The 20,105-nt window shown below is 47.6% G+C and overlaps 1 protein-coding gene and 1 non-coding gene across 7 annotated transcripts in view; both read right to left on the bottom strand.

Annotated features, from left to right (window-relative positions):
• The window catches only part of RBM23 (RNA binding motif protein 23), a 36,345-nt gene extending 18,889 nt beyond the window's left edge, over window positions 1–17,456 (bottom strand). For 4 of the 6 annotated variants that reach the window (XR_001469498.4, XR_001469499.4, XM_425690.8 and 1 more), the window contains exons 1-4: window positions 9,604–9,903; window positions 6,475–6,538; window positions 4,578–4,627; window positions 2,661–2,855 (exon numbers count right to left, since the gene is read on the bottom strand). Coding sequence is in view for 3 of the 6 variants with exons in the window: in XM_425690.8 (XP_425690.2) it covers window positions 2,661–2,855; window positions 4,578–4,627; window positions 6,475–6,525 (296 nt within the window). In the remaining 3 variants the exon portion in view is untranslated. Of the gene's footprint in view, window positions 1–2,660; window positions 2,856–4,577; window positions 4,628–4,889; window positions 6,255–6,474; window positions 6,539–9,603; window positions 9,904–17,364 lie in introns of those variants that run through there. The other 2 variants (XM_046902970.1, XM_040650873.2) reach the window with 2 other exon arrangements.
• Window positions 13,029–13,100, bottom strand: TRNAE-UUC. Its single transcript has one exon. It is a non-coding gene; the product is annotated as a tRNA-Glu (tRNA).
• Window positions 17,457–20,105: the final 2,649 nt, after the last annotated feature.

The raw sequence follows: 20,105 nt of genomic DNA, 5'->3' as shown, positions 1-20,105 counted from the left end.
AGTTCTTGGTTCCAGAATAGCAGAAGTACAGCCTAAGTGAGTTCTGCTGTATATTAGGAGCAGCTGAGACTTGGCAGCCTGATGTCTAAGCAGGTACACTTGGTAGAGTTTCTTCTCCTGAGACTTCTTAAGTGGCAAGATAAGTGAAAAAAACAACACAGAAAAAGCTCCACAGACACTCACAGCAATGAAAGCCAAGCATACAACTTTTAAAAACTGCAACGTGTAATGACTATCTCAACATTTAAAGACAAAACTTGAAGACTGAGAATGTGTTATTTCATACTGCCCATCCTTTTCCTTCAGAATTATCTACACCACACAAACTCTCTCCAGTACTGCAGATGCTTTTCCACGTCCACCAGCAGCAGACATATCTTAATTTAAAAATAATTTAAAGAGGATGAAGAGTGGAACATGATATGAACAGGAAGCGTTCTGAATTAGATGTAGCAGCTGAGTGCAACACTGCCTGCAGTAATGCCAACTCAGAACTGTCTGAACAGCCCCACAAGGCGAGATTCCAGACCTGAATTCTCCATCAAGCAGCTGATGTATCTCAATCTCATTAAGCATAGTTTGTTACTCAGGAAATGTGAAGCTGATGGCACTGCTAATAAAGAATTTGTCATCGTACGGTAGAATTATTTGTGGTGGATCCAAAGGCATACAAGGAAAGGAGGCTGGTGATGCAGGAGGCTTTATCTCCAGAACTAATGACTTGCCTGCTACAGAGATCTTTAACGCAGAAACTCATCTTTAAGATAAGCAGCTCCGCTGGTTCCAAACAGCAAAAGAGGTTTCTCTTTGTACCTTCCAATTAAAAACTAGAATTCTGACATCATCAACATCCACCACTTCACCAGTATTATCCATAACCTGTAAGAAAACTACAGCTAACTGCTGTCCACTCCAGTCAGCACCAATGCTTCTGAGATGAGGGTACAACACGTCTGGACACATGGAAAGAGGCACGCATTAGTGTAGTAAAACGCATTTCAACCTCTACCTGAGGAAAGCGTTTTGGAAGACCAGGATACTAAGGCTCCCAAATGTCTGCAGGCAGAGAACTATCTCACTCAGTAATGACGGAAAAAACAAAGAGCAAAAGCCTCCCACACAAACAAGAGGATGTAAAAACTCCCAGCTGATTAGATGAGCAACACCACCATGAAGTGAGACAACTAGCAGGTTCTACCTCTGAAAGGCGGAAGATCTCGATTAGGACTCCTGCATTTACGAGGCAATCTGCAGCAACAACAGTAGCACTGACAAATTCCAGCCAGCTCCTGTGATCATACAGATGCCAAAGAGCTGTAGAAAACAAACCAACTGTGCACTGTTGCAATCTTCAGAGATGAAGCCCCAAACAGGTCTGCAAAGGCTACAAAAAGCCTTATAAGAAAGACAAAAAGCAAGGCTGCTATGCTGTGACCTCTGAGTATAAAGGACTGAAAAAAGAAGAAGGAATACCAGGCAGACCCCAGAGATGCAGTACATCTGCAGCATGGAGACTGCCAACATCAAGGGTGCTTAGTGCAAAATGAAACCCTGAAACCTCCAGCATTTTTGTCTGCATTCCAAGAGCACCAAAAGGAATGCACTCCCTGCAGAAAGACCCAGCCACCTAGGAAAAAGAACCCAGTTTGCAGAGAACTGTACAAGCTTAGAGAACATCAAAAAGGAAAAGGCACATTTGCAAAAATCTTGAGAGATTTCTCCAAAGAAAATGACATCACTTGCTGCAAAAAAGGAAAAAACCCAACACCTTTTCCTAGCACCTGCTTCTGACATTACCTTGCATTCCAAGGTTTGGCAACAGCTGGGATGAGACCCAAACCAAAGCACACACAGGAAGCAGCTGCAGGTAATTGATGAAAGCCAAGCATGCAGCCTAGTTCTCACTGCTTCTCTGCTTCATTGAGGGCTAAAAGAGGTGATGGGAGGAGCATACAGCAGGGCAGGAATACACAACAGCAGAAACTATAAGCAAATACCACCAGTGAAAAAAAATAGCATCTGAGAAGTCAAAGCCAAGTGCCATGAACTACCTACAGCAGAAGCCCTATCAAGCCAAAGAACAGAGGCGCTGAAGAATACTTCTACATCTCCGAATAAGTTTGAGAAAAGGCAAGACAATCATATAGCACATGGGCACTACTAAGACAAAACATTTCCAAGTTTGGATGCATAGCAGAGCCCTGCAATAAACATATAAAGAGGTACAATCCAGTAAGAAATTTCAATTACACAAAGCGTTTTATGAGTCTGAAATGCAAGTCACAGACCACTGCTCTTTCTTTTAAACAGTTAATCTTTCTGATTCACATACTGAAGCATTCAGGATGTAGAAATCTTGTTCTGCAGTTTAGGTCTGTAATAAACTTTGTTTTTGCATTTGTTTCCCCGTTAGTTTTACACATTCTTCCACTTGTTTTTGCTTCTTTACATCATGGTCAGAAGGAAAACTAGCAAGAGGAACACAATACGTTACTGTCTTCCTCTTTTTTAATCCATTCTTATCGACACCATCTTCAGCCTGAACCTCTCAGTCCCTTTTCTGAGATGATTAACAACCAATGCAGAAAGGAGGCAGACAAACTTTAAGCTCACATTATACGCTGAGGGAGCACGCAAGCAACTTGTCATAAATAACCTACTAGGGACTCCTATAGCGGCCTCTGAATCTGCGATCCCTGCTCCTGGAACGGCTGCGTCTGCGCTCCTTGCTTCTGCTCCGCTTCCTTTCCCGGCTTCTGCTCTTTTTTCTTTCCCGATCTCGGCTCCGCTTACGCTCCTTGCTTCTGCTCCTCTTTCTGTCATGGCTTCGACTTCGGCTCTTGCTCTTTTTTCTCCTGATAAGAAAAAAATAACACAACTTCGGTTACACATGCAGCTCAGGCTCATCACTCCATTATTTACTCACATTCCAAAGCTCCTCTAACTTGATGCCACAAGCATTAATGTGAAAAGGTGTTACATCTTGGTATTTGTACAAGGATTTTTGTAAAAGGGGTGGGTAAACATCAGGAATCTTAAAATTCATAATGAACAAAATCAAGTGCTCTGCAGCACTTTTGTTCAATTTAATTTTGTGAACACCAAAGCTTGTTCTCAGAGTAACAGGACTGGAGAATAAAATACTTCCTATGTTACAACTAGTACATATTAAATGTATTACTGTATGTGCTGTCTTCCAAACATTTCAAATGCACCATTAAGATGCAAACAAGAACTTATTTTTATAAAAACAACTTTATTTTTAAAGCCAAGTAAAACAAGCAAAAATAGAAAGAAATAGGAAAGTTTGAGGAAAAGGAACTGTTTTCTCCTGACACTGTCTGCCACCACCTGGAACACTAAGAGTTTTGCTTCCACTTTCAACACCTAGCTGCTACTCCCACTCCTTTCTAAGCCATTTGCTTTTCTACACCCATGGCTCTTAGAGGTTTAGGGCAAACCTTGAAGTCAGTTACATCTCAGGCCTGGACACAGTAGTGCAGGTGGGACCTCACAAGGGCAGAGCAGAGGAAGACAATCCCCTCCTTTACCCTGCTGCTCCCCTCTGTTGGTGCAGCTCAGGATACTGTTGGCCTTCTTTGCTGTAAGTGAACACTGCTGGCTCATGCCCAGCTTTTCATCTACCAGGACTCCCAAGTCCTTCTCTAGAACAGCAGCAGGCCATAGTAACACATACTAACAGCTGAATATTTTATTTTGATTAAAACTTAAATGAGAGGTCAGAACCAATTTTGAAATTTAGGTTTCAACCTAGTTTTTTAGGTTGAAATTTAGCACTATCTTTCTATCTCAGTTTTAATTTGGGAGCTGGCTATTGAAACAGAAGTAAGAGTTTTACATATGCGTTAGAAAAAGAATAATAATGAAGCTTCAGAACTTAAAATATTGTGATCAGCTGATTTTGATGGGGTTTTAAGGCCACAGTATTTACTATGACAGTGATGTTCAAAGTGCAAGTCTGATGGTGGTAAACAGACCCTTAAAGTAAGGCACAGACTAGGTAAGAACTTCAGCAATGCTTCCTGAAGAAAGTGTGCTTACAGTCTGTTTCTGAAAGTTTTCATGTATTTTTAGAAGTTATTTAAAGCAGTTGTTAGACAAAACAGTAACAGAAAGACTATAATATTCTGTTGAGAACATGAGTAGTAATGAAAACATTGGCATGGAAAAGGAGAGGGAAGTTGACGTGGAACCTTCTTAAGAAAGCAATCCAATCTTTGTGTGTTTGTACTGCTCTAAATTGCTTACAATTTCACACAAAGAATTTAAGTGCACAGCTAAAGAAACAAACAAAAAAAATACAAGAGATGAATCGTGCAGAACCTACCAAGTCTGTCATTTTATCTGATGCTAAAACAATAAATGTTTCCACAAATTTGATGATATCACTGACAAGGATGTAACTACATTTGTAAAAAAGAAAAAAGAAAACTTCATAGTTTCCACAACTGCAAACATCAAGCTTTCCCAATCTACTTCCTTTAACACTAATGACGTGCATACCAAATCTCACAGCACCAGCCCCCTGCCCTAATGCAGAGCAATAAGACACTTACTTCTTGCTGCGTTCTTCGTGGCCATTGGCACTGCTCAATTTGTTCTCATCCTAAGCAGGGTTGATAGAAGAACATCGTGAGGACGAAGCGGAAACATTTCAAGTGGTCAAAGGGTAATGGGAATAGGAATAAGAAAATACAAAACAAAAATTTTAATACTAAATTACTTGTTTAGAGTTTAATGTGGAAAGCTTTAGATAATTTAAGTAGGCATGTTTAACCACTTTGCTGCTTAAATTTAGGTCATACAATTATGAAATACAAAACTTACATCATTTAAAAGTGTGTATTAAATTGTAGATACTTCCTTACATGGTTTAGAGAGTAAGTTATCCTGCAGAATTCAGCACTCAAGTGGTTAAATGTTATTTCTATAAAACGTAAGAGGAAGTTTCAGGTTTGTGTGCCCCTCAGATCAGTACCAAGGCTACATCTCTGCCTAAGCCCCAGTGGCTATGCTAGCAGCCAGCCACTATCCATTTCCTGTGACCGATGCCATTCCCGAGATCTTCGCTCATTTTCGTTGAAGGGTTGTAAGAGCTTGATGCCACCTCTGTCACACATCTCGCCCTGAAGCAAACAGGGATTCACACTGCTTTAGTAACGTCGACTCCCAAGAAAGTCATCAATAATCCACCAGTCCAGCCTAAACATTCCCTATTTCCATACCTGTTTACATGGAAAATATCCATGTTAAACCAGGACACAAGAATTTTAACATAACAATTTACAATTTTCTTTTCAAGATTTTATATAACTACTAAATATTACATAAACTAAGTATACAATTTAAAACTTACAATGCTCATTCAAAATTCATGACACGGTTGTAATTAACACTGCAGAACAGACTAACAATAGCTGCTATATAATTTATATACTTTCTTTACAATTTAATCACATGGGTTACATCAGAAGTACAATTCCTAAATGACTTAAGCTTGATACACATTACTTGTGAAACCAGTGCTAAAGCATGCATGATGTTAACACTTCACCACCACTTGGTGAAAAACAAAAAAGACAGTATTCATTTGCTGCTGGTTTAGGCAAAAGACATCACTACACTCATTGATAAAAATTTTGCATTAGAATTGACATTTCTTAATTGAGCAACTAGGACAGAGGAATACAGGAGATTTGTTTAGAATGACACCGCAGACTGTGATACTGTCTTTTACTTGCTAAGAATGGTCTATTCAGGGATCCAAGAATTTAGGTAAATTCGTTCACTCAGCAATTGATTTCCACCTGCTCTGTTAAAAGATTAACCACCACCAGCCTTCTGCATTAAGAGCAAGTCTCACTCTTCTTGCACTGAGCAGACTGTTCAAATATTTACTTGCCACGGGACTGGTGAAAAGGTTATTCTTGGAACCCTGCTGTTTTCCCAAACCACTGCATTCACCTTGTTGCTATACCAAACTGGACCTGGCAATTTTAGGAGAGATTTCTTGTTTTGGGGTAATATTTTTTTTTCAGTTGGTTGTTTTTGGGTTTTTATTTTTTGTTTTTTATTTTTTGTTTGTTTGTTTTGGTTTTTTTCTTTTTTTTTTTTAACCTAGGGGACCACGGTACAGCGATACGTCACTCAATTACTACCTTATGATTGACAGTTCACACTGGAATCAAAGGTGAATTCATGGGAGTAGAGGTGAGATATCGTTAGGCAAGTCTACAAAGAGAGATAGATGGGCATTTATTCATCACGCTGAAGTGAAACTACTGCACAATATAATTACATTAACAGCATATATTTACTTGCAAGTTACATGTAATGCATCTCCAATAAGACAAATCATGAGGGCTCCAGGGATGTTAGTTTACAGTTCAGCAGTAGTTTCATGAATAATGCTAAATTAAGGTAAACAGGACCTCACTGGCACGTTTTTCTCACCTTCTTGTAAGGAGCTTCAAGCATTGCTTCTATATCAATATCATCAGCCATTTTTTCAGGACACCTGAAAGAAAAAACAAAATCCAGCTGAGAGGGAAAACACCTCTGTGTTAAGCTTTTGCTTAAGAGGTCATTACTGCATCAGCTACAGTTCACACATCATCCTCTCAGTAGCTATTTCCAATAAGACTGGAATGAAGCTCGCCCAGTGAGCTGGTAAAGAATGTGACACAAACCAGCAACCAATTATAGCTCAGAACAAAACAAACGCCATCAGACAATTAGCAAGCAGAAACCCCTGAGGTATTCCCAGCTATTTCCTTCTCAACAAAGAGCACAGCTCACTTGTGATGCAGCAACACAGGTCTAGTGGCCGTCTTAAGAAATACTAGAGCTCAATCAAAGAATTACCTGAGATACGTAAAGACCAAATGTTCAGGCAAACCTGTCTGCACACTCCTGCACTTGCCACCACCACATTTATTGGCCTGATGACTTGGACTACCTTTAAGAAATGTGACTTCCTGCACAGCACAGGCCACTGAAGAATCTTATGATTCAAGCACTAAGAAAAGCATTCACCTGATACATTTAGTCCGGACTCTGACGTTTCAAGAAAAAAAAAAAAGCCATATCATACCCTGCAATACCAGTCACAGACTATTCTTCAACTTCAGTCTCCTCGTTTGCATTCATTATACTCCATATCCTCCTTACATGTGATTTCCTTTTCCCATGCAAGTCCACTATTAAGAACATCTCAAAACTCTCTGCAGCATTGAACAGAGACTCAACTTCCTAAAAACTATCAATAGAAGAGGTTCTTTCTTTTATTTTTAGAACTTAAAAGCAAAGCCTCAAGATTTGAGGCAGGCAGCCCGAGATGGAGGACTTGCCTCCACATGTGCCATAAATTTCTTTAAACCATAATTCCTGCACCGTGGTTGCAAGTACTGCTGTACCAGAACTGCACTCTCCAGGCACTTTCCCAGCATAATTAAATTGCTCCAAATTTACAAAATTCTTTAAACTGTTCACCCATAACCTCTTAACTGAGATTACTGTACCGTAGCTTCAACACCTCTAAGAACCAAGTCTCTTTTCCCCATTAGTACATCAACAACAATAAAACAAACCTTTACTAGTATGGGAGCAATGGAAGTTCACATTCAATTGCTTACTATGGTGGCACACTAACCTCATTTTCAAAGTTATTGCCTCTGGGGCTACAGTGTTACCACAAATATGGCCATCCTTAGTTTCGATGTAATGGCTACATATTACTTTTTTTCAGAGTATTTACAGGTAGCTTTTCAAGTCATGTAGATACATGCATACAACTAAACTCACTGCTTCTCTGCCAACAGGACCTACATAGAAATGGAGCAGTATGATTAAGCACCACTAAAAACCACCAGGTCAAAACCTGGTTTCAACAAAAAACAATTCAACGAGTGGCAACTTCCACCCACGACTGCTATCTGTCTATCCGTGCATTTAGCCAACAGAACACATCCACCTATAGCTAGGGCAGGATTCTTCACACTGAAGAGGAGTGGCCAAGGGACATCAGGGACAGAACAGGGGCAGCCCAATCATGAGCCACACGGACAAGCACATCAGGAATGCCAATTGCTGCACCCATGTGTAAAAGCAAACATCCATCCTATGGAATGTTCAAAAAAAAAAAAAAGAAAGAAAAAAGCTTTATCACAAATCATTCAACCACAGAACTTACTGTCCCAAACAAAGAAAAAGCCACAAGCTGTGTTCAAAACAAAAAGTTAATAGAAAAGTCTTTTTATTAAACAAAGACACCCCTCGTGACCCTGAGCCACAACGTGCAGAGGACACAGAGGGAAGTGCTGCTCCACGACAGCCCTCAATTCCTACTCCTCCTGGGCCGTGTGCTGTTGGGCACTGCCACAGGCAGCGCACGGAGTTACAGAGACCTTTGGCCTCAGCTCGTGCAATTGTACACTTTGTGATCAATGCAATACTGGTATCACACCACGCTTTCACCGAAGTACCTCCTCTTCCTGTAACACACAGATCTACTGACTCCGTAATTCCAGCCAAAAAATCAAAACACAGTTATTTTTCTAGTAAAATATCACAGATAAGAATCCATAAATTTTAAATGAGTATAAAATTGCAACAGATTTCCAAATGTCTTTCATTAAATACTAAAAAAAACCTAGGATTACTTATAATTTTTTTTTTTTGGAAGATAAAAGCTTTGTATGCTTGACATCATTGGAAAAAAAAAACATGAATTGTTTTTTTCATGTTCAATTCAAAGGAATGAATTATACTTGAAACTTCCTCGGTCAACAGGAAGCCTAAAAAAACATAAGGTTTACTACTGCTGACTTCATCAGTATTTCACAATGTAAACCCATCCCTCTTTGCTATGCTACAATACATAAGCAGTTGTTTAAAACATCAATTCCTTTCACGTTTTGCTAACAAAAGGCATCGAGAAATATTACGGAGAGCTTCACCACTCGAGGTGTGAGCACAGCTTTGGCCGCACAGGGCTTCTACTGCCCACATTCGCACCCCGGCACTCCCAACGTTCCGTACACAACCAAGGAGGAAGGAAATCAAATTCGGGTTCTCAGCGACGCCACCACAACGCTGAACCCCGCCCCGCTCCTCCCAGGCCGAGGTCCCGCTGCGCGGCCATCCGGGCCTCAGGGCCGCCCTCACCTCCCGGCCCCGCGCGTCAACAGCCCGAGGGCCGCTCCCCACGGGCGGCAGGGCCGGGCCGGGCCGGGCCGCTCCGCACAGCGCCATCGTGGGGGGACTCGGGGAGGGACAACGCGGCGGAGGGGACAGCCGGACCCGCCCGCTACGTGGCCGCGGGAGCAACCGAGCCCGCACGGCCAGGCCGCGAGGCGGGGACAGGCCGAGCGCCACCCGCGCCGGTCGCGAAAGAACGCGGGTCGGACACCGCGGGGGAAACCGGCGGCGGGGCCCGAGAACACGGCACGGGGCCGCCGTGCCGGAGCGAGGAGGCCGCGGCGACGGGAGGTGCCCAGGCCGATGGGCGGCACGGGCCCCAGCGCCCCGCGGGCCAGGCTACGGCTCACCCGGTGCGGGGCCCAGCGCCAGCCCGGCAGTTACCTGCGCCGCGGGCAGCTGCTGTCCTCGTTCAGGTGTCCGAGGCCCGGCGGCGGCAGCGATAGCTCCCGGCTCCGGCGCTGGCTGCGTTGACGGTGGGGGATGGGCCCAAGGGCTCGGCAGCCCCCTCTGAGCGGTTAAAAGGCAGACGGACGGCGCAGCTCGGCCGGCCACAGGGCGGCAGGCGGCAATGAACAGCACGATCGTGACGAGCGGACCCCGGACCCGGGCTGGGCCCCGGTTCTGGCCGCGGCGGCTGCTCCCCGAAATGGCGCCCGCCGCGTCTCGCTGCTCGCAGGCTCCGCTCACGACACGGGGGCGCCCAGTACCCGTCGCAGGGGCTCTCGCGAGACACAGAAGCCAGTCCCGGCCCCGCGCCCGCCACCTCTCGCGAGACAGTACGTCCGGAAACCACCACTCAAACGCTCGCGAGACTCGGTGAGGACTGTAAGACCACCGTCTTCACTCCTCTGTGCTCTCGCGAGAGTGCTCGCACCCGCCACGGGAGGTCAAAGGTGACCCGTAGGGATTTAAACTCAGCGCCGCCATTTTCTTGCTGTAGATCCTTGATAGAGCTGAAAGGAATTGTTGTAGCCTTGTGTCCTTTCTTAGTGACTGGGCCTTGAGGTTGCTTGTAATGCATCTGCAGGAAGGGCCCCATCCGATCTTCTGTGGGGGTGTCTGTTGGGCTGCCTGTGACCACCCTTGAGCCTTGGTGGCCCAAACAGTCCCTACTCACTTGGTTGTCTTCACAGCGTTGTTTGTTTTCTTTTAGCTGCATGTGCTCCCTGCTCTCCTGCACCCCGGGTGGTAACTCAGAAGGGTAAAAAGTGTCTTCTTTGGTTATTCAACAGCGTTCATGGTGACCTTGTGCTGGTGGCTGTGGGCGCAGAGCCTTTGCTCTTTTTTTACGCTATGGTCTGGAGCATCTATGTGATTATCCCTACGATGTGTTCCTGGGGAGTTACAGCTCTGGTGTTAAGCTCCATGTGAGAAAGGTCCTCTGGCAGTCCTTTGTCATCTGGGGGCTTTTAGCTAAAGAAATAGGAAAGCATAACTTTGGAGAGATGAAAAGGAACAAGCCAAGATAAAGTAGACCCAGGATAGGAGGAACAGGAGCAGGGAACCTGCAAAGCCAGCTCAGGCTGTTAGAGGACAGTTGTAGGCTGTACTGCTTTTGGTAGATTTTGTCAGCTATCCAAGATAAGCTTCCAGAGAAGCTGTGAAGAGTGACTGATGCAAAGCTTCAGTGGTACTGTAGCTTTGGTGTCTGTGAATCAACAGAATGTGTATGTGTTGTCAGCTGGGAAGAGTTTTCTTGGCATAGTTGCAGGCATACACAGGTGCCTTGTCCAGCTTCAGTGTATTTTCCGTGGAAAGCCTTATTATTCTGTTTTTTGAGCAAGGCTTTTTAAGAGACTGAGAAGTGTTACTGTCCCAAACATTTGGTAGAAGTGTAGGAGATCACCACAGTAATGAGTTAAGGAGCTGTTGGAGGAGGGAACCTTGCAAAGGCAAGGTATTTGTCTAGACCCATCTCCTTATCTTGTGAATGCTATGCAGGCCTGTTTAATTACAGCAAGCAAACTTAGTGAGGCAAGAAGAGATCTCGCAGACTACACTTGCACACATTTTGGCAGGGTCAGAGCGAGACCCCCCTGAAACCCCTCCAACTCAGTTCCAGAATATTCTAAATCTTGAAATGCTCTTGCACAGGGGCAGGGTCATACCTTGATCACAATGTTAGAGGGGAGGTGATGAGTCTAGGGTCTCAGATAGTCATTTCTGGAATGTTCTGAAGAAGGACTGAGCTTCTTGTTAGGGAGAGGGGGGCCATAAGCACTGCTCAAGGATCAACTCTGGCATCACTGGATCCAAGAGTGGTGACTGCATCTTTGTCTCCCCCCACCCCTCCTTTCAAATTAGGTTGTCTACCAGAAACAATATATTCTCTGTAGGCCATTAGGCATCAGTATCCAAATATCTGCCTGAGTTTGTTACATCGAACAACTTCATGTTTACTTGAGATCCCAGTCCATCCTTATACTAAAAGTCCCAGTGTAAGCAACATGTTTTGGTCACAGCAGCAAGTGAGAATTGTGCTAAGGATCTTACATAAACCAGAGGAGGAGAGCTTGTGGAAATAACTGTTGTGGCAAACACACAGCCTATGTGAGCTGTGTCCAGCTTAGGAAATCCCTGAGCTGTGTCTGTTGGAGCCTGAGAGCACAGGAGGAAGCCTTACCTTGTTAATAATGTTCTTTCTTGTCTTGGGTGAAATCGATGATGGTTTGGGATAGTGTTAAGCTTGTTTATTGTAGGAGAGAGCAAACTAGGTTGTGTGTTGGGCAGGAAGTTGAAGCTATCGGTGTTCCTTTGCGTCTGGATCTTCTGATGTAATGACTGACAGTGTCTGTGTCTTCATGGTGTCTTTTCCTTCCTTTGACTAAGGGCTCTGACAGGTTTCCTTATGTTTAAGAGCAACAGCACCTGGTGGTGTCACTGCTGAACCCTTCTGCAGGAAGCTTTTCCTGGTTACGGGATGCCCATATCTGGCAGCCTTTTGCCTGCCATACACCCAGGTACATCTAAGATTGTTGGTAACCTGGCCTCCTCTTGCAGCTTTTGGCCCAAGCCGCTGCTGACTGCCATGTAGTCTGCAAGCACCGTGGGGGCGAACGGTTTAATGGAGAAAGTAGGAGTGTCTTGTGAGACGAAACCTGCTCGTCTCAGTAATAGTGCTTTGTTTCCTCTGGAAGACCACAAAATGCTACACTTGTATTTACATTTAATTCAGTAATGTGCTATAAGTTTGAGCCAATTCCTCAATACAGTATGCGTAACACTGAGTGGTTTTGTACTGAAGCCAGCGGCAGACAAGCATTAATGGCTGGATTTTGGGCACTTTTTTCTCTTATGAGTCTGGAACAGCTCATAGAGAAGATTTAAACAAACTTTGTCGTCTGAAACGCTATTTTTTTTTTCCATAGTGAATGGAAATACTTAAACCAGTGGGGGGGTGCTAAGAACTCGGGCCACCAGGCTTCCAATCAGAACGTACTTCATCATGCAGCAGAGCGCTGGGCACAGCAGCGGGGCGCCTCTGCTGCTCCTCCTTTCACCGAGACATTTCCTAACAAACGCGTTCGTGGGTAAGGGGCGGGCTCGGCCTGCCGGGGGGACTTGCTGCCATTCCTGCACTGAGCGCTGCAGGAAGCGTTGTTTGTGGCACACGTCGGTGTGAGAGACACAGTGACATTGCTACGAGCTCCAGCACTATTACCTCTGCAGTGAGGCCCCGGGGCAGGTTTGCAGCAGAAACGCAAGTCGTTCGTTTTACCGCGCGCTGTGGATGCTGAGAGAGCTCTCGCAGATTTGAAAACTGAAAGTGCATAAAGTAGGGGCAGAAATAGAAAAACAGAGGAGCTTTCCCACACCGGGAGTCGAACCCGGGCCGCCTGGGTGAAAACCAGGAATCCTAACCGCTAGACCATGTGGGATTGCATGTTAGAAGCCTCTGCTGCGGCGCCAGCTTCCTGCGCTCCGCCTGCGCTGCAGCGCCGCCTGCCGGTCGGACTCCCGCACTGCTGCGCGGGCCGCGGCGCGAAGAGCGAGAGGAGATCCTCGGGGAGGAGCGGGGCGGAGAACTGCGGGGACGGCGCAGTGCGCGCCTTATCGCCCCACAACCGCGTGCCGGGGGGCAGCGGGGGCCGAGGCGCTCAGAGTCAGCGCACCTGGCTCATCTCAATCTGCCAGCGTGTAAAACTGCCCCTGCGGTTAGAAAGCTCAAGACTAAATAGGAGTAAACAGGAAAAACCAAGTGTTAGGGCTGCTGTGGTGAGCGCTCTTCCAAACCGGTCCCAGGGATGGAGTTGGTGATCCGAGAGGCTGCAGGGCAGAAGGATGCAGTCCGCAATGAGCCCCGCGCCGGGCCTCGCGTCAGTGTGATGCAGGCCGGGTCTGCAGCCCCAGCAGGCCGGGCTGCTGCTGCAGCTGCCTGAGGGCCGAGAGGTGACCCGCTGGGTGTGAGGGGTGGGACGGCCTTCATCCAGAACCGTGCTGGTAAGAGAGCGCAGTGCGACCGGGAGCATCCCGTATGTGATCCAGTATCACTGGAAGAACGGGACACAGAAATCCCTCCCAAAAGAGCTAATTAAAAAGAAGTGAATAAGCCAAATGGCAAACATGCTTGTGAGGAGCTCCTGTTTCACCAGAAGCAAAACTGTTTTAAGAACAGTCTCAGATGGCTGCAAGGCCTGGCAAAGAAAGATACTGAAACACTAAATTAAAGATAAAATACCCTTAAAAATGCAAAGCTGATGCAGACCATGTCTGTATGCCAGCAGAGAAGATCCCAGTCAAGTTCCAGGCTGTCCAGAGGCTCAGATGTGGAACTGCATGGGCCCATGTGTGCAGGTGTTGTTTCCTCGCAGGATCGGAGCTGCAGCCCCTGGCCTATGCAGGGCACAGGGCTGCACAGCTCCAGTGCTCCTGCTTGCTCAGCAGAAGGCCGGAGCCTGTTTCCATGAGGTCAGGCCTCGGCACGGCTGGTGGCATGACCTGGGCTTCTGTGCATCAGCCTGCCTGTCCTCAGCTTCAGACCTGTAAACACATCTGTGCCACAGATGAAGACACTGTGTTCTGGCCTCCCACGGGCCGCTCCTTCACCTGGGTGCACTCTGCTCTTACAGAAACCTCTCCTCTCTTGACTTGCACCATCCAGCAACAGTCTGGGGATCTATATCTGGGCCAGGACTGAGTTACTCTGCTGGGATGCTGCTTCGGGGTCTGTTGGGTTTCCAGGGGAGCTCTCATGCCCACCCTGCATGACCATGGAAGGCCAGGCCTTGAGGAGGAGCCCGGGGCTGGGCTGAGACATGGCTGCTGAGAGTAGGTGATGCTGCCCAGCTGCCTCAGGGATGTGCGATGACTGTAGAGAATAGGAGAATTTGCCATCATCAATAAGTTTAAAGAACTAAGCTGTCATTTTTTTAATTGCTGTCGTAGGGCAGATAGAGAAACTTGGACAGGTTGAGAACTCAAATGCAAATCTTTTAATCTTTCTTGCTCCCTAACTTTGAAATTCACGTCCATCACAGTCCCATTGCACTGTGGGCGCTTTGGGAACAGGTCACATTTGCATGGTCCCATAAAGCAGCTGTGTTCAGACTTTGCAGGCAGTGTCACTACCACCTGCATCTCAGCATTTCAAACTGTCCTGCTGGGGCAGTGGTGGGAGCAGCAGGGCAGTGCAGCCCCGGCACTGCTGCCCAGAGCTGTGGGTGCCCCATCCCTGCAGGTGCCCAAGGCCATGGCTGGGCCCTGGGCAGCCAGCACATGGCAGGGGTGGGGCTGGGGGGGCCTTTCCCATCCCAGCAGTGCTGGGATCCTATGACTTCCTGTCCACCAGTGCTGTGGGGGCAATAGCTACTCTCCAGCAAGCTTCTGGGAGCACACGTGCTGCTTCCAGCTGGAGTCTCTGCAGAGCTGGCAGCACCCATTGGGCTGAGCTGATCAGGAGGAAACGCTGTCAAAAAGCTGATTTTGCTAAGTCATCCCTGTATCACTGCTGAAGAACAGCATGCAGGAGCAACTGTCTGCACATGGCCACACAGGGATCCCCAGTCAAAGTGCAGATCCTGAAAGCTGGGGAAGGCGATGTGTGTTGGTGTCCAGCTTACTCATGTGGAAAAAGAAATGGCCTTCACACTGTGTAGACTCTGCTCAGCAACAGCTAACATACCAGGGTGTTATCAACCCTGCTTTTCTTACAGATCCCAAACAGTGTAATATGGGCTGGCAGAAGAGAGTTAACTCCATCCCAGCCAGACACAGTGCAGCACAGAATACAGTACAAATGGCATGGGAGGTGACAACAGCTCATGCTGCCTCTGGTGCCAGGCTGTGTGTCTGCTGTGCCAGCACCATGCATCCCCAGCCCTGGAGTCAGACATATCCCCATTGCCAGAAAGGACTTCAGTGCTGTTGTGTCACCAGTCAGGTTAGATGATGAGGATGGCCTTACTGTTGCAGAACTGCCTGACCTGGAAAGGTGCCTGTCCCCATCGTTGTGTAGCTCCAGGAGGTCATGCTGGGCTTGGGCATGTATCAGGGATGGTTTGCAGCTGGTACAAGGCACATAACCATGCAGGCTCTAGCAGTATCACTAGTTATGCCCATCCATGGCTGCTCTGCTCATGAAGGTCTCTGCAGATCAGTGCAATGAATGCAAAAAGGAAAGTTTGGCACTGCAGCACTGGCAATCTCTTGTTCAGAAACATAACTTCTCCCTGTGGTTACAGAGTAGAGCAGAGAGTTTGCTGCCATTCCCAATGGCTCCTGCAGGACCATGTCTGGTCCTCAAAGCATTAAGTGCTTGAGAAAAGATGAAGGATATAGAGCAATAAACCACTTCTCAGACTCAGTTTAGAAATGCTATCGGTGAGTATGAGTAAAGAGGCAGTGTGCAGGCAGGCCTCAAGACATTATCTTGAGGGTGGAGGGGATTAACTTTAATTAAAAAAAAATTGTTATTATTTCAACAAAGGAATATGGTAAGAAAAGCAACCTACAGATACTTCATTTGGAGACATCTGTAAACAACAAAATGGAGCAAACCTGTCTGTGATGGTGAAGAACGGGAATAATGGAATAAAACTGAGAATGTGTAATGCACTCCCCTTAACAGGAAGGGGAATTCTGGATGATGGCCCGGGAGACAACAGGGCCAGCAAGAGCCTCTGAACTCATGGACGTGCTGCAGGAGACCCTATAGATCCCCTTCTTCCCTTATCTCCAGAGTTCTGATGGTGGGACTTTCTGTCCAGGTTTCTCACAGAAATGGGAGTCCAACTAATTTGTCAAGGCTTGTAAGAAAAGAAAAACACCCACCAGGCTGTAGGATTAGCTTTAGCATTTGCAGGTTCTTTCTGCACGGTTCCTGGCAAGTACCTGCCACAGTGTTACATTGCCTGGCACGGCCGTCAGCCACAGCAAACACAGACGGCTCTGACAGTTTGTGTAGCCCGGCAGGAGAGGGAGCAGCGAGCCGAAGTGTGACGGGACATCTATGTCACCACCGCTCGTGTTGCTGCTCAGGTACAACATTGCTGTTCCCACTGCTAGCCTTGGCCACCCACGTCTGTCAAGCATCCCCCGGCCCGGGCACTGTCCTGCAGCTGAGCTGGGACTCGTGCAGCTGACCCATACACAGCGCGTATCGTCCCCTGTGTGGGAGAGAGCACCACTGGCCGGCTTGTGTGTTTGGGCTGATGGGTCAGCCTTAGGGGGCAGACTGAAAGCAGCAGAGCTCTCACTGGGTACAAGGAGGTGTCAGATATGGAGTAAAAGTCCCTTAGAAGTTCTAACTGACGTGGTGGTAAGGTCATGCATCTCATTCCAGAAATATACCCGCTCTGTTCTCTCTGTGTTCCAGCCTTGCAGGAGATGCTGGGAGTCCTGAAGCAAAGCAGGGCACCTCTGCTGGGGACTTCTTCCCAACTGTCATTGCCATTCCCAAACACCTCTCGCTTCTGCTTACCACCTGTTCAACAAGCTGATGTGGTTCACTCATCTGGACACTGGAATGAGGAGCAACAGGAGGAGCAGGACTTGAAGCATAGGGAGCCCTCAGCTCAGCTATCTCACCCAGCTGCAGCCTTGTGTCCCCTGTAAGGGCCTGTAATCATTGTCTCTGATGCCCTTCCCCTCTTCCCAGTCCCCTCTAAAAAGGCAGAACTTTCCCATGCTGTGGGGAGCACTTACCCCTGCCAGAGCCCCCTCCACAGCTTTGCAGGCAGCCGGGGAGCCACGGTAGCAGGAAAGATGGCAGAAACCTCTGCTCTGTGTTTTCAGTCACAATCTGTTTTAGAAAGCAAGAGAGGAAACAAAGCATTTGTTGCTCCATCTGTTTCCTGGTCCCATGCTGTTAAGGTTGGGTTGCAGCCAGCTGCTGCTATTGCCAATCGGTAACGTGATAGTGTGACTGCTTACTTTGCAAGGGAGCGAAAGACGGTAAGATGGAAAAAATTGGGACAGGATGATTTTTAAAAAGCCCCATTGCAGAACATCTGGCTTGTTACATACACCTCCATCATGCCCACGATAAAAAAAACCCTGCTGATTGCGGCTTGAAACCACGTATTTTTACAAACGGCTAAATATTTCCAACTAGCTCTTTCCAAGTGACAGTCCTGGGCTATTTGATATCTTCAGCCAGCTTCAAAACACAGACAGGGTTAATTAAGAACAGGGATGTTTTTTATTTGCTTCATACATGCTAAGACCATTTGTTGGAAGAGGACTCTCATGGTGCGCAGTCCAAAGAAGCTCAGCCAGGAGCTCACGCATCCAGGTCAGCCTGGTCCCGTCCAGTGAAGGATCTGAGACATTTATAGATGTCTGCGCTCCAAAATAATGGAGAATTCACATCTGCTTTGTTCAGTTTGAGCCTCAAACCTCCTGACATGGAATAAGAGGCGTGTTGGTCAGAGGGCACCCTTGGAGGGTGCTAGCCCAAACCCTCGCTTAAGGGAGACCATCACTGATGGTAGATCTGGTCAGCTGTGGCTTTGTGTAGACAAGCCCTGAAAACTCCAAGGGGGGTAAGCTGTACCCCTGGTGAGCCTAACACTTTGTCTTGATTACTGGTACAACAAAGAGCTGCCCATGGTGAGAATTCTTAGAATCATAGAATTGGAAAGGTTGGAAATTGAATTAAGGTTGGAAAAAACCTCTAGGATCTTCTAGTCCAACCCCAACCCATCCCCACCATGCCCACTGACTGTGTCAGTGCCACAGCTACCCCCAGGTGCAGGCACTTGAAGAGGTGGCTTGGCGGTACTTGGAATGTCTTGGAGTACTACTGGGTCTTTCATTGTAAAACTGCACTGTGCTGGGACTTGCCACAGCCACCAGGAGACAGAAGGGGAGGGAAAGGGATGAGAGGTAGAGCTGCCACTGCTGAGATGGGGCCGTACAAAGCCAGTGTGCTCCTCTGGCTACGTGTGGGCCCTGCTCCCTGGGTTAGGCACTTCGGCATCTAAGGCATTACATCCTCCTGGAGCCTGCGTGGGGGCTGCAGCAGAGCAGGCTGCTCCTGGTCCTGCTCCCCATCCCAGCCCCGGGGGCTCACAGTGCTGGGGAGCATTAGGAGGGGGCAGACGAGACAAAAGCAAGGCAGTATTGTACCTGAAGGTGCAGTCCCACCATGCCAGAGGAGCAGAGCAGGTCCTGCATTGGTAACCAGCCACAGCAGTGGCTGAGGCAGGCCCGAGGTACAGCCTGCTGGTGGTCAGGGCAGCAAGGAAGGCCTTTGTGCAAGGTCCTGACAATTTCCTGATGTGCAGTGTGTGCACAGGTCTGTCAGCAGAGCAGCTTCATGAAAAGAGGAGTGGGCGTATGACTCCAGGCACTGCTTCTTCCACCTGGGAGCAGCAGCTGTTCTTCAGTGATAGTCGTGAAAAGTGTCCTTCAGCCAAGAATGGACAGCAAGGGGACACTTTGGCCTGGAACCACTGGTCGTACATCTCTTAATTCATCTTGCAGTGACCCAGTGTTCACAGCCTCACAATTCACAAAGGCTGTTTCTTCCAGCGCCTGGTAGGAAATGTGGTTTCATTATCAGCACAAGAGCCAGGGGTTCATAACCGTCTGTTCTCAGAGATGCTGTGATGTCTTTGCCACACTTTCAAAGGCCGTTACAGGCATTTCATGTCTACCTCCTGCTGCTGACACGGGTGTGCTGATGGCCAGCATTGCGTCCAGCTGTGCTGACGCCCTGTACCTGCCACAGTGCGACCTGCCCGCACCACTGGAGGGGCACCTCCTCATGCCGTTGCACCGGGCAGAAGTCTTCCTCAGCCCATGAAGCCTGAGCTGTGAGAGCCTCGGGGAGAGCCACTGCAGAGGCCCTACAGAAGAGGCATTTCCCTCAGCTACTTGATCTTTACCCCCAGGAGGATCCTCCTCCCTGAGCCACATACACAGAGCTCACACCCACCGGTGCTCTGTGGCTCTCCCAAAGAGTCACACCCTGCCCTGGCAGCTTGGTGCCCCCATACAAGTCCCGGCCTCGCTGGGTCACTCCTCCTGGTGTGCAAAGAGCAGGGGCTCCAGTGACCTCCCACCTCCCCAGCTGCTATTTTCAGTCTGTGTGAAGCTCCTGCCAGAGCTGCAATGTCAACCAGACTGCTAACATTTTTACACGCTGAGTCTACCTCTCCATGAGCCCTCAAACAGAGGCTGCTGTAAGCATTTTCCCAGATTTGCTGTGTCCCTCAGAGGACAGGTATAGCCTTTATTGGCAAAGGCAGACAGCATCTGCATCTCTGCGAGGAAAGCTGCCAGGTTAACCACATTTTAGAGCTACACCAGAAACTTTCATTCTGAGTGTTAACTCCTGCTTTTCCCCTCTGCTGCCCCACGCCCCAGCCCCGAGTTTTGCTGCCTGCAGCGCTCAGCTCCTCCTGCCTGCCCCGTGGTGCCACCTGGGATGTGCCCGGTGC

Source organism: Gallus gallus, chromosome 20 (assembly GCF_016699485.2).
Source record: "Gallus gallus isolate bGalGal1 chromosome 20, bGalGal1.mat.broiler.GRCg7b, whole genome shotgun sequence".
In the NCBI taxonomy this organism is placed as follows: domain Eukaryota; kingdom Metazoa; phylum Chordata; class Aves; order Galliformes; family Phasianidae; genus Gallus; species Gallus gallus.
This window is presented reverse-complemented; position numbering and strand designations above follow the sequence as displayed.